Below are 14,113 nucleotides of genomic sequence, written 5' to 3'. Positions count from 1 at the left end.
GAGTTCATTACAGGGAACTGATTGCCGGATGGGACTAATGGGCGACTTCTGCACTGCTACACGCCTTTGATGTGGCACCAGAGGAGGGCAGGCCCGCAGCTCAGGACTCGCCCTCGATGCTTGAACTCCTGCACGAGGTTGGCTTACACAGCCATGAAGATGCGGGTAAAGTCGATGCCCAGCATGGGGGTCGGGGGTGGGACGGGACAGCACAAACACCACCCCTCTCCCCTCAGAGCCGCCGCCTCAGGGGCGGGCTGTGTAGGCGGGGCTTCTCCTCGGCGCTCCCGCCCTGCCGGCCCTGACGTTGTGCGTCTGACGTCACGGCGCACAGACGCCGCGAGAACGAGGGAGAAGGAGGAAGGCGCTTCTCCGTGCTCGCAGCCGCCATTTTGTCTGCGCTCAGGGCGGACACGGAGCTCGCTCGCTTTCTGTTCCAGTTGTAAGTGGTGAGGGCGGCCCTTCTTCGTTCTCCTTTCACCCTTCGCTTTTTTCCTCACTCCTTTCAGTTTCCAGGGGGGTGAAGCAGCGGGGAAACGGCGGGGACGCAAAGCGGGGGGGGAGGGGGGGTGGGTATGCTGCTAGCGTTGTATCCGCGGCGCGGAGCGCATCAAGCGCTGCTTCAGGAGGTGTTGAGGGGGAGGAGGATGCTCGGCACAGGAGCTCTGTCGGGGTCTCTGCGGATGTGCGGAGGGCTGGGGCGGGCGGAGCTGGGCTCACCGGGCCCGGCCGTGCCTGGCGCCCGCCCAGGCGGCAGCGGGCACCGGCCCTTCCTCCCCCGGAGGCCTCCGGGGGAACGCGGCGTGGAAATGGGTTCGGTGCTCCTGGCTTGGGGTGGCGGGGGTCACTTCCAGGATCTGCGGTGTCGGACTTTGGCCATCGCAAAGGAGTAAGCCTTTGACCTCCTCTGCCTGCCAAGATTTTGGGGAGAGGCATTAAGAAATCGCTGTGTAGGCAGCTTTACGGCAGGGCTTTCATGGCCCTTATGTGTATGGATCTGTTCAAAACGGGAATGGCTCCTGCTTGAGGAGCCTTATGGCAAAATGTGGGAGTGAAAACTGCCTGTGATATGGATTAGTTCCACATGCTACAGGAATGCATATGTTCGTGGCAGCTGTCAGTATTACATAAGTGAAGTTCTTCGGCGCATAAAATCAGATAGAGCACCGTAGTCAAAAACTTTAAGGTGGTTTCTCCAGTATCCTGTGTCAGATAGCCATCCTTTTTGCCCCCAAGCCCTGCTCTGCAGGATAGTTTAATGGTGATTTTATTTAGATAGTTGTTCATTACAGAGCCTTAGTGCAGCCCGCCTTCTGCTATGTAGGGAAAGAAAAAAAATTCCAAGCAACCATAACCAGAATTTTCAGTTCACCTATAACTGAGTGGAGCTCTGCACCTCAAGAGTAACTGAAACCTGAGTGTGCTTCAGAACTGAAGTTATGTAAGGTGAAAGTAGAGGAAAATGGCTTTGGAGCTGTGTAAGAAGAGAGGAAATTAAAGTATGTAAATGAAACATCAAGTCGGATTTGTTTTTTTAAATTTTTTTTCAGGTGTTTTTGTCATTTGCTGCATTATTATATTTCTTTTTTATTTAGAATCTCACAAGTGAGTAAAGTTTTGTGAATCATGACCTACCTAAAATGTATATAAGACACTTATTTTGCACAGTTTGTTAATATGTTTTTGATTTAAAAAACTTTATTTCAGATGTTTTGGGGGTTTTTTTAATACCAGCTTTTCACAGATCTTCTGCAAGTACCAAAAAACCCCCTTTTTTCAGAATAGGTCTGTCATTTGCAGGAGTTTTGCATGTTCTAGGAGTTTCCATCTTAATGCCTTTTCTTTGTATAGAGGCATTGTTCTCTAAATTTACACGGATTTGCACAATTTACACATGATTTACAGTCAAGATTTTTCTACTCTATTGCTGTCATTGTCTCTAAACTACTGTTCTCACTGTCACTGCTTACTGAAGAAACTTTTTATTATCTTGTATAAATTCATTCTTTGGAATATACTGGAATAGATACAGAAGTTTATTCTTACTTTCAGAAAACTCCTGCTGCAGATGAGTAAACAAATAACAGTTGGTTTTGTTACGCTCTTTAATTCTACAGCTGTGTTTTACTTTGCCTTTTTTATTTTTCAGTTGTGCATGTACCTGTTTGAACAAAGAATTCCTGCACCTAACATCCAGCAACAGAAGCTGGTGGGTTTTGTCTTTGTCAAATCAGCTGAGCAGTAGAACACCCACAGTCCTGCATGCTAATAGGGTGCAAAAGTTGTGACTTGGCTCCAGGTGCTCCAAAGTTGTGTTAATCCGTCAGAGTTCACAGTGGTTGTTACTAAAAGTAACTGCTTCCTGGTGGTCTGTGAACAGTTTAGCAAGAGAAGGTTTTAGATTGATTGTGCATACTTGATTTTCATGTAGTAAATTTGCAGTACAGTAGGCCTAAATCCAGCTTTTCTTGTTAGAGGATGTTTGGAGAGGAAGCCTCTTCTTCCATAAGAGGGCTCTTTAAGGATACTATTGTGTTTAGTCACTTGAGAGCTTATTTAAAACAGGCTTTAATGACATGTTTGAAGGTATTAAATGTAGATGAGGTGGCCTATTTAATTTGATTTGTGTTGGGATGAGGGAGCTATGTCTGCTCACCAAACCAAAATAATGGGGGGAGGAAGCTGAGGAAAAATGGGTGTTTCTAGTTCTTTCCTACTAGATCAGACTACCATTGTTGACTTCCACCTACATGTATGTTCATCAGTTTTTAAGAAAATAATAATTACTATTATTATTGTATTTTCCAGTGGGAGATGAGGCATTCAAAGCAATCTCATTGTCCTGAGTGGGACGACAGAAGGAGCTGGGATCAGAGGAAGCACAGTAGCAGCCGCAAACGCAGAAAGAGGTCCCACAGCAGTGGCCAAGAGAGCAAGCACTATAAACCCAGTCGCATTTCAGAAAGGTATAAAACTCTGAACTGAGTAGTGCAAATGTTTCTTACCATGTCTAAAGTAAATGTGCTTTCAGGGTAAGAGTTTTTGAATGCCCAGAGTTGTTAGTTCCTTATGGTTTGGCTTACTTAAGACAAGCCTGATATGTAGTTGTTAACACAGAACCTGAACCATTAAATAGAAGTCCTTGAATAAAAGCAAGTAAATGTTACTAGTTTGTCTCAGTGGTGTCAGTTAAATACAGGTATTCAGTACAATCAATATTAAATTTCAAGTGAAAAGGATGCCTTTTAATTAAATGTGAACAAAAGGAGAAGGTTTAATTATTTAATGCAATGGTAAGTATGAATTTCTCTTGAGTTCGAAGTGATTTGTGTTTTCTCCCATGTTGCTTTCACTGGAAAGATGTGTTTTTCTCTTTTGTCTTTGTTTTGTTGATTTTTTTTTTCCTTGAAAAGATCCAATGGAATTATTTTAAAAGCTCATACTAATTAAAATGCTGGAAGGAGTAGGTGTACAGCAGTAAGGGAACTCTGTGCCTCAGCAGCTTTCTTAATGGTCTGTTTTCTGTGCAAAAGATCTTTGTTCCAGATTATCTCTGAGGTTTTAATGTTGGTTGCAGAGCACTTAGAACAATGCTATTTCTCTCAGTCTCTAGGTTTTATTTAACACCTGGAGCTTTGAAAGCATAGGAGGGATGATTTCTGTATTGAAAGTGGTTAATCATGTGACTTTTAATGTTGTAATGACGTTTCTCAGTATATTTTAGGAAGTGTTTCTCCTTTTTAAGTCTGAGTTTCTTACTATACAATCTGTGGATAGATCGTACATTGTTCATGTGGATGACTGACATGTATTTGAAACTGACAATGTTGTTAAATTCCTAATAAAATAACATCAAAAGCTCCACTATTTTTGGGGAGGGATTCAATTAAAAAACATTTCTGCTCTAAAGACAGATACTGTGTAACTCAGCTCAGGTCACTTATCTTGTTGGAACCTCAAGTTTTTGAAGTGGAGAACATTCACTTAAAATATATTTTCAGTCATTATTTGGACGATAGAGCCATAAATGAAAGAGACCATCATGACCGGAGATATGTTGAGGAATACAGAAATGACTTCTGTGAAGTGTATGACCACAGGCATTATCACAGAGACTATGAAAAGAGTCACCATCATCACTATAGCAAATCCTCTGGTCGGAGCAGGAAAAGTAGTCATAAAAGGAAGCATAAGAGACATCATTGCTCCAGTCACCAATCACATTCGGTATGAGTAATTTTTAACTTTATTATTAATGAATTAGTGGTAATAGACTTCTTAAATGAGTGCTAGAGCTGCAATTCCTGATCCACGGTACTTTTAGAAATACATTATTAAAAAAGGGTTTGTATTTATTTGAGTCTGTTTGTGGAGCATGTAAATATGTTGTAGAAATTCTTGGATCAGTGTTGGGTGGCGGGGGTGGGATCATCAGTGCTAGTTGTACACTGGGAATGTAGGTGGTTGGTAGCCAAAATCTCTGGGATTGATCTGAAAAATATTGCCTTGAAATTGAAGACAGGTAACTGTCCTGTTTTGAAGTCACTTAGGTGTGCAGCATAGCGAACTGTGTTTTTTCAGGGGGATTGAGATGCTATCCACCATATTGCTAATAGTAATTGAAATGACATGCCTTTTTAACATGAATTGAAAGTACAAATGTGCATGTCTGGTAAATTGATGTGAACAATTCTACACCTAGTTCCAGAAAGCTTTGATATGCCTTGTGCCCAACTAATGGCACCTAATGTCTTAGTGAGATGGGATAAGTTTGCTGCTTGCCTTCTTTGAAGGTGTGCTCTCTGAATGTCTCATTATTGCCGTGATGCCCACTGATGCATCTACAGCTCCAGGTGTTTTATACCACATTTCTGCACTAGAACAGCAAGCTGTTAGATTATATAATGCAAATGAAGGACTTCGAGTAATTTTTCTCCCCTCTCTAAACATGGGGGAAATAAAATTGTTTACATGAAGCATTTCACCTGACTGAGAGCTTAGGTATGTAAATAAATACTGGCTTTTGCTATTTGCTAGCAAAGTATTAGAAATAGCAGTGTTGCAGTCTTAATCTGTCTTCAATTAAGCCACTGTTTGAGAGACAAAATTGTGTTGTTTTTTTTTCTGTTGCTTGTATCACTTTAAGTATTTATCTGAAAATCTGTTCCTTGCCATGTTTTTCTTCTGTAACATAAACTGTGCCCTGTGAATTTCTGGGGACTGAATTTGAAATTGCTCCTGCCAACTGTTCGTGGCCTGGTGTGTAACTGAATGCCTGAATATCTCCCCGCTGAATGAATTGCGTATTCTGCCCTGAATTCACTCTGATATATTGATTGGCTGGACGATCTTGGTGCCGTTTCCAGAAGAGTCACCGAAGGAAAAGATCCAGGAGTGTAGAGGATGATGAGGAGGGTCACCTGATCTGTGAAAGTGGAGACGTTCTAAGAGCAAGATGTATAGAACATTTTTCAACACTTTTAAAAAACTTTTCAGAAAAAAATCTGTTTAGAATAGTCTATCAGAGGAGGGGGGCTAAAGAGATCTCATTGCTCTTTTTGTTCTGTTTTTTTTTGTGCTTTTTTGTTTTTTTGCATATCTTCTTTTCTGTAGAATTTAAATACTGTGGTCAAAAAGTTCCAATTAGTAAATGAACTTGAGATTAGAACAAGAGATAGTTTTTTGGCTAACTGTTTTCATGACTCCTGTCCAATAAAGTAATGCATTCTGATGCTGAAATTTAAAGTAATTATGCTTTTGTAATGGCACATTTTAAAATCTACATTAATATGTTCATTCTCCTTTAAGTAGTTGTATAATTCTAACTTCTCTTTATTCTTTTTAGATGAAATTGTTGCAACTTTGGGAGAAGGAGCTTTTGGAAAAGTAGTGGAGTGCATAGATCATGATATGTAAGTGTTGGGTTATCTTTATCAGTGGATCTCAAGATAAAAGATACTTAGATAAGAAATTGAAGCTCGAGGACATTTTATTTAAGAGAAAGTTGCAATCCAAATGTCCTTTTTAATGATAGAGAACTCTTTTGTTTCATTTTTCTGTTTCTGTTAAGTGCTGCTGCTGTAACTGGAGAACATGAGAAGCAGCTGAAGAGTGCAGAATTAGGTTGGGAGACTTAGATGGTGCAGTGTGATGCTGCAAAAGTAGTTTTGGTTCTTAGTGGAAACAGTTTCTGAAAAGCAGTTGCTTGGAATTGGTTGAACTGTAAATTGCTTTCATCAGTGTTCGTAATCAAAATTTTACTTCAAAGTTTTTGTGAATCATCATTAACCTAGCATCCAGTACTTTTTAGGTGGAATGATTACTTCTGTGTGGGCATGTCTGGTGAAGGAGAAGAAACTTAACTGTATTTCCATTAATTCTTTATCTTCTAACAGTTAGAACCCAGACTGTTTTAACTGTATATTTTATGTCATCAGTTCCGTGGTGTGTTTTTAGTACCTTTTCCTCTACCTTTGGTTTGTTTGTTCTGTCGTTTCATAAGTTAAATCTGTTCTGGAGTTTGAGATTGTGTTGTGAGAGCAGAGGGTATTCTGAATTGAAATTGAATTCTGTTAGAATTGAAAGAGCATAAAGACAGAATTGAGAGCAAATGGCACAGAGGGAGCTGTATCTGTATTCCATTTAAGAGCCTTGCAGTCTGAATGCATGAGGCATTCAGTGCAGGGCAGTTTTCACTGGTATAAAATGCTCACAGTCCAAACTTCAGGTATTGCTCAATTCCCCCGATTCCATAAGAGCACTGGAAAAGAGCCAGAATAAGTTGTGCAAGTTGCTGGGGGGAAAAGAAGTCACATTTTTGTAGTATTTTTGTTCGGATGATAACTTTGTTAATTTTGTAATCATTCTGATGCAGATTCCCAATGTTTATTCTACCTCAGATGATGTAATAGTGCTAAGAAGTCATTTAAAAAGCATATAAGTACTTGAGAAAGGAAGGATCAGGCTTACTTTTTTTAATTTAAAAACTGTTCTGGTTGAGTGCAGCATGCTTAAATCAAATTCCCCTAATCCAACTCATAATTTTCCATGATCTTTAATCTTCCTGTGTTTTTATTAAAATCAAGCTGCTTTGGGGTTGTGGGTATTTAACAATAATAGATCCAGTTTGGCATGCTTTACTTTCTTTTCAAGGAGAGGAATGCATGTAGCAGTTAAAATAGTGAAAAATGTTGGTCGATACCGGGAGGCAGCCCGTTCAGAAATACAGGTGTTGGAGCACTTGAACAACATGGATCCAAGCAGCAATTTGTAAGTATGAAATTTGAGTAGTCAGCACACCAAGGATTTGAGGAAAGTAATTATTAAATAGATTTTCATTTGTTTTATTTTGTTTTCTAAGCCGCTGTGTCCAGATGCTGGAGTGGTTTGATCACCATGGCCATGTCTGTATTGTTTTTGAGCTACTGGGGCTCAGTACCTATGACTTTATTAAGGAAAACAGCTTTCTGCCATTTCATATTAATGACATTAGGAACATGGCCTATCAAATTTGCCAGTCTATAAACTGTAAGTAAATTTCAATACTCAGTCAAATATAAGGATGTGATTTGGTTTCTCCTTTAGGAATTTAATATGTAAATTATGGAATACTGTTCTCTTTTTCCTTGTAGTTCTACACCATAATAAACTAACTCACACAGATTTAAAGCCTGAAAATATCTTGTTTGTGGAGTCTGATTACATAGTGAAGTACAATGCCAAAATGGTAAGCTTGTTCTTTGTTTCTCCCAACTTGAATTGTACTAATTCTGTCTTCATTGAATCTCTTAAAAAATTAAACCAAAAACCTAGATAACAAGTAACTGAGGTAAACTTGAGGTTAACAAAAGAGGGAAAGAACTCTTGTTACTGCAAGTGTTCTTTACTGGCTGTTTTAGGTATTAAGATTAAATCACTTTGTTACCCACTTTTCTTACACAGAGCATTGAGCTGCACAGGAATTAAAGTATTTGGAGGAAGTATTTTGTTAAATGTTTTATGCTAGCTGGTACTTTGGAAATAATGTGAAAATGCCTTTTGCCTAAGCATGCTTTTAGAAAGTATTAACAGCATTTTGATTTCTTGCAGAAACGAGATGAACGCACTTTAAAAAACACAGACATCAAAGTTGTTGATTTTGGAAGTGCAACTTTTGATGATGAGCATCATAGCACATTAGTGTCTACAAGACATTATAGAGCTCCTGAGGTTATTTTAGGTCAGTAAAGACTCTTAAACCTTCTGTAAATTCATTGCAGTTCATTCAGATGTCTTTACTTCATAAACCGGAGTAGTTGCTCATGGTTCTGGTAATCAGTCATCTCTTAGATGGTGGTGATAAAATTGAGAGTAAACAGTAAAATAAGTACTCTAAAACCAGAAACAAACACCAGGGTTTGAGGAGGGCATGGGGGCTAAGTTGGGCATCAGTAAATGTGTGGAAACTGGGTGTGTGCTTTGTGGATTACAGAATATGAGAGTATACTAAAAAGTAAAACAAGCTTGTTCCTATTTTGCAGCACTGGGATGGTCTCAGCCGTGTGATGTGTGGAGTATTGGATGTATTCTGATTGAGTATTACCTGGGATTTACAGTGTTTCAGGTGTGTACATAAGCTTAAGTAGAATGTGTTTCTTGCAAACTACTGATTTTAATCTTTTGGTAACATGCACTTAACTATGTAAAAGGCATAACCCCATGGGCTGTTAAGGATTATATATATGAGATTGCAAAGCTGTCATCCATGCAGGAAAATGTTACATCTTGGATATCTCCTTCAGAGTATCCATATCTAAGATGATATTTTCTAGCATTTGGAGTGAAGAAGACTCATGATACTGCTGGAATTGAGTCAAGAAAACACTTGTACAATATTTGGTTTATGAACTGTTGTTCAAGGGTCATCCTAATTGTGGAAAATGTTGTATAATCTGCATTGCATAATCTGTTCTTAATAATTGGAGGTGGCAGTGTTTAAAGATAATTGTGACAGTGCTCTGGCAAAATCTTGTTTTCTGTTTGAGTGTTGTTACCAAGTGGCTCGGAGGAGAAAAATATGCTAAATGCTTTCATTGCTTTTTCCACTCAGACTCATGATAGTAAAGAACACCTGGCAATGATGGAAAGAATACTGGGGCCTCTGCCCACTCACATGATCAAGAAATCCAGGTATGTTTATTATAAAGTGGTAAGATGCCTAATATTTTCTCTTACAAGAGAAATTGCAAAGTTGCCATTGTAAGCTATGAGTTGCTGCACATCAACAGGGATTGATGGACTTCCTTTTACCCTAAGGATTTGACAGTAGTCCTCCTCTCTGGTTTTAGAATGAATTGTCAGCCTCTTGAACTGTAACTTGTGTATTAATGTTTCTAAGTCTTTAAAGCTGAATTTGGTATGGTCACCAGAACAGTATTAGACATCAATTTTTCTTTAAACTGAGAATAAAGAACATGTTGTAATCACAATAATTACTGCAAGGAAGAGGGTCCTTGCTTGCTAATGCAGTTGTCATCCTCTGCTGCTGCTCCTGTGTGTCCCTCAGACACGTGCTTCAATGATCATCCTCTCTTCCTCAAAGATAACTCTATTCAGCTGGAGTTCTCACTTCCATGGCAAGGAGAAGCAGCCAGCGCAGGGTTCTCCCCTGACCCCTCTCATGTCCACAATTTAGTGGTCCTGGGATTTGATGATTTGATTTTTTTTCTTACATAAGCTGTCTTCTTTCCAGTTCATGTAGATAAGTCCATAACTCAGAGTAGAATTCCAATATTTCTGGGTTGGGTAATGTGTACAGTTTGTTGCAGTTGTCCAGTTAATTATACTGCATTTTGAAAAATGGGAAGAAGCTTGAAAAGCAGCAATTGCAATAGATTCAAGTAGTACTAAAAAAAAAAGTTACGGTTTTCTAATTCTTGTGGCAGCAGTGACAAATAACCAGCAGATCTCTGTGAATAAATGCTAAAAGAAATGTTAGCTCCCAAATGCAGAGATACGTGCAGGATCACTTAAAGGTATTTTAAAACTTCTTGGAAAAGCATCTGCTTGCTGTGTGCACTGACACCAGCTTACTGTTATTTCCCTTGTCCTGCAGAAAGCATTATTTCCACCATGACCAGTTGGACTGGGATGAGCACAGCTCTGCAGGCCGGTACGTCAGGAGACGCTGTAAACCTCTGAAGGTAGGAGACAGCATTTTTATTGCTCTGTTAGACTGCAGTTGTGAAAGCTCTCACTAAAACACCTCCTGTTTTTTTTTTCTTTCAGGAATTCATGCATTGCCAAGACACAGATCATCAAAGTCTGTTTGACCTTGTTCGCAGAATGCTGGAATATGACCCGGCCAAAAGAATTACTCTTGATGAAGCCTTGCAGCATCCTTTTTTTGATCCATTAAATAAATAAATTCATATATCTTCTATGCTTCTTCAAGGAGATTTCCTAGACTGTGTCAGTCAGTCAGCAGAGGTTGCATGAAACTTTTGTAAGCTTTAAATTATTTTGTACAGTTAAGTCTGTAAATAATTACATATGTTTTGTATAACTGTTATGTTTACCTTGTTGAGCAGTTGTAGTCTTATGGGTATCAAAGTGAAAAATAAAAGTAATTTTCATTTTTGAAAGCCTGCACCACTCTCCTTTTATCGATGATGCTAGTGGACCCTCTGACTGTAGGTCAGGGCTAGCTGAAGGAATTCTGGAAACATTCCCCCAAAATCTCCTTTTACAAGTAATGAAGGAAAGATCCACCTAGTTATGCTGTATATAACAGTCTGATGGCATTTTGAAACATGGTTGGAAACTGTATTCCCTAAGTAGGTAGCTTTTGTGGGTCACCTTTTTCCCTGATTTTTGTTACATAGCATGCATTGCTCCCCAGCCAGCTAATCAGCTCTTAGAAACTTGGCTGATGCTTTCAGTGTTAAGTAGTCATAGCTAATCCTTCTAGTTAAGGTCTGAAAAGTAATTCCTACTTTCAGTATTGTTTCTAGTCATCAAAGATGAACATTTTTGTGATAATTTTATAGAAAGATGCACTTAGTATTGCTGCAGAGAAATATGGCCTGCCACAGAATTGTTGCATATTTAATCTCTTGCAGTAATGAGGTCATTCTGAAGTCTTCAGTGTGTATTTCTGGGGAGCTTTTATTTTTAGTTACTGGTAAATGAATTTACTTGGGAGCTGAGAAATGCTGGCATTGAGACTGTACAGGATGGAGGTGGCTGGGTTCTAAATTGTGACTCCTGAACTCTGGTACTGGGTTGAGAAGAAAATGATGCAACTTTCCAAGACCTATTAATGTACTTTGGTAGTTTAGGAGTTTTCATCTCTGAGTTGATGTTTTTTTTCTCCAACTCTCAATTCATTTGACACTGTATATGGGTGGCTTGCTGAGCAGAAAAAAGCGAGGTTTCTATGGAAAAGTGGATTCTAACTGTTAATAAGTAAATTTTGGCTATTTATTTCACTCTTGACTTTACTGCACAAGTAGTAAAGGAAGGAAAACTAAATCGTTTTGGCTCCACAGGGACCTGACTTCAGGTTTTGTGAGTTAGTCCTGATGCACAGTAAGATTTTTTTAACTTTTGTTGGGGAGACTTCATTTACAAGAGGCTCTAGACATGCATATCTCTGAGCTGGGGATAGAATAGAGCTGGGCCAGGCTTTGAAAGCTTATCTTCTGTCACCAGTGCCACCTCCTGGGCTTGATTACAGCTCATCATAGCCTCCTCCTTTCCTTGGATGTTTGTGTTTGATGACATTGTTTCTGCTTGGCATGACAGAAAATGTTTAGTCTGTGCCATGCAGGTCAGCTCCGTAGGGATGAGCCAGACAAGTAAATTATTTTCTTCACAGTACTTTCCATCCCACAGCTTCAGAGGCAAAGCCAGGACTTGGCTGAGTGTATCAGCTAAGCAATGCAAATCAAAGGCAGATGGGGGCAGAAAAGTTTATATGCTGCTATAACAATAAAACTGTAACCATAAAACAGTTCTATTGAAATTAGGGAAAGACGGTGTGCTCTTGCTCACAGAGTGCTTGTAGCTGCTCAGGTAGGTAGGGAAATTTGTTGTGCTTGGTAAAGGAAATACAGCTTAGCCCTATTCTATAAGCCATGTTTAAATTGACTTTCCTTCTTCCAGTAAATTTAAAAGCACGTTCAGGATTAATGTGGTACCTACAGCCAGGGGCCGAGCACTTTTGCAGGCCTTGCAGCATCTGTACCATTGTTGGCTTGCAGGCACCCGAAGCCAAGGCCCCTGGGCTCGCCACTGGAGCTCTGAGCAGCACCCTGGGGCAGGGTCTGCCCTGGTGCTTCTGTCTTTAGTAGGGGATGGATTTTTATGTGCACACATCACCACCCCCCATTGTCATCTTCATACTTGAAGTATGAAATCTTTGCATGTTTGGATGAAGCTATAGCTGTTAAATGATTAGAAGAGCATTTGCATCTATTTCTGCACTTCAGATTTCCAGCTATTTTACTTCAAAATCCGGTCTGTGACTGGGTCAGACAGGTGCGCCAGACTAACGGTATGCATTTCCATAATGAACCAGTCACACATGTTACTCAACATGGAGGACAAGACAGTAAGCTGTCTTTTAAGTGAACAGCTTCATCGCTGCAGTGCAAAGAGTGCGAGATCTAGGGCTCCAGAAGCTGATTCAAGTGAGGAAGAGTTGAGCTCAGGGCTGAGCTGCATGGGAAAGGGATTTGAATTTCTGGGGCAGGAGCTCATCTGCTGCAGGAGTGATCAGTCCTGCCTGTTCATTCAGTGCCTGGGTATCAGGGCTGCCTGGAGGGCTCAGGTCACACGGGACAAGATGCTTTGCACCCACGCATCTCTACCAAAATAATGGCACTGTGTGTGTTTCACCCCTCTCACTGAATTTGCAAGGAAACTCTTGGCAAGCTCATATGAAGGAGAGGGGAAAGGAGGTAAGAAGGAAGGTCTAACAGAAACCTTGAGTTTTCTTTTTATCTTCAGGAATATGTAAGAGCAGGAACTGGTTGTCAGCAAATGCTGCAGATTTGCCTGGTTTAGCTGTTTAGGAAATAGCTACACCCAGCCTGTGCACGTGTGTTTTATTAACAAACTTAGTTGGAATCTGACATTGGTAATGTTACTGACATTGTAGCATTTCCTAACTCTGACCTAGGCTTCAGTCATCTATTCTAGAAGGGAGAATTACTCCTCAAAGGGCAAGTGTCTGCGTCCAGGGGCCAAAGGGTACACTGGAATTTATATACCATGCGCTTATAATCTAGACAATCATTAAGTTGCAGGAGGATGTTTTATAGGAAAGCTAAGAGTTGTGATGGTCTGTGTAACAGCAAGGAAAAGACGTGACAGAATATGTGAATGTTCGGTGCTCCTCTGTGAGCAGTTTTCTCTCGTTCAAAGGCTCACTGAAGTGGATGGAGCACCCCACTGAGGTAACAGTGAGTTACAGCGCGTGGTGGGGTTCCGGGCACGGTCTCTTCTCTAAAACAGATCGCGGTGCAGACGAGCAATGCTGGACCGAAGGTACAATGCTACCGGCCGGGTGCCACCTCCGGCAGGTCGCACGCTCCGGGGGAGCCGGGGCCGGGCGCAGCTGCTGCCCGCCCGCTCTCCCGGCGGGGGGATCCCGCTGGAGGGCGCCCGGCCCGCGCCTGCCGCCGCCCCCGCCGCGGGCAGCGCTGCTCCCGGCACCGGAGAGGGGACCGGAGGGGGGCCAGCACCCCGCGCTCCGGAGCGGCTCTCGCAGCGCCCCGCCTGCGCAGCAATGCCGGGACCCCAAGGGGCTCGGGATTCCCGGGCGGGCGGGGATGGGGCCGGGGACGGAGCGGTCCCGGTGGGGGGGGGGGGGGGGGGGCGGGCAGCGGGGGTGGGATCTGCTCCGCGTAATCCCCCACGGGGGGCGGCGGGCCGCGCTCGGAGCATCCCCCCTTCCCCAGCACGGGGGGAGGCGGCGGGGGAGCCGCCACCCCCCGCTTCCTCCGTTTAAGACCCGGGCTGGCGGGGCGAGCGCAGGAGAGCGGCCGCTCCGCAGCTCCGGCCCCACGCCCGCGGCGCGCACGGGGCGGCGCTGGATGCGCCGGCGGCGGGAGGCGGGCGGCAGCCGAGC

The 14,113-nt window shown here is 42.0% G+C and overlaps 1 protein-coding gene across 5 annotated transcripts; it reads left to right on the top strand.

Annotated features, from left to right (window-relative positions):
* Window positions 1-325: 325 nt before the first annotated feature.
* On the top strand, window positions 326-10,622 carry CLK4 (CDC like kinase 4). 5 transcript variants are annotated; one of them, XM_062502367.1, is made up of 14 exons: window positions 326-449; window positions 2,150-2,209; window positions 2,809-2,966; window positions 4,002-4,227; window positions 5,367-5,457; window positions 5,846-5,912; window positions 7,153-7,269; window positions 7,361-7,527; window positions 7,632-7,726; window positions 8,089-8,218; window positions 8,520-8,602; window positions 9,089-9,168; window positions 10,094-10,181; window positions 10,267-10,622. In XM_062502367.1, exons 2-14 carry the CDS (start codon window positions 2,156-2,158, stop codon window positions 10,402-10,404), a joined length of 1,494 nt encoding a protein of 497 aa, XP_062358351.1. In that variant the 5' UTR covers window positions 326-449; window positions 2,150-2,155; the 3' UTR covers window positions 10,405-10,622. The 5 variants fall into 5 exon arrangements, with proteins under 5 accessions (XP_062358351.1, XP_062358350.1, XP_062358352.1 ...); XM_062502366.1 differs by having other exon boundaries at window positions 334-442; XM_062502368.1 differs by having other exon boundaries at window positions 334-446.
* Window positions 10,623-14,113: the final 3,491 nt, after the last annotated feature.

This window comes from Cinclus cinclus, chromosome 14 (assembly GCF_963662255.1).
Source record: "Cinclus cinclus chromosome 14, bCinCin1.1, whole genome shotgun sequence".
In the NCBI taxonomy this organism is placed as follows: domain Eukaryota; kingdom Metazoa; phylum Chordata; class Aves; order Passeriformes; family Cinclidae; genus Cinclus; species Cinclus cinclus.
The sequence above is the reverse complement of the archived record's forward strand: the minus strand, read 5'-3'. Positions and strand labels throughout refer to the sequence as shown.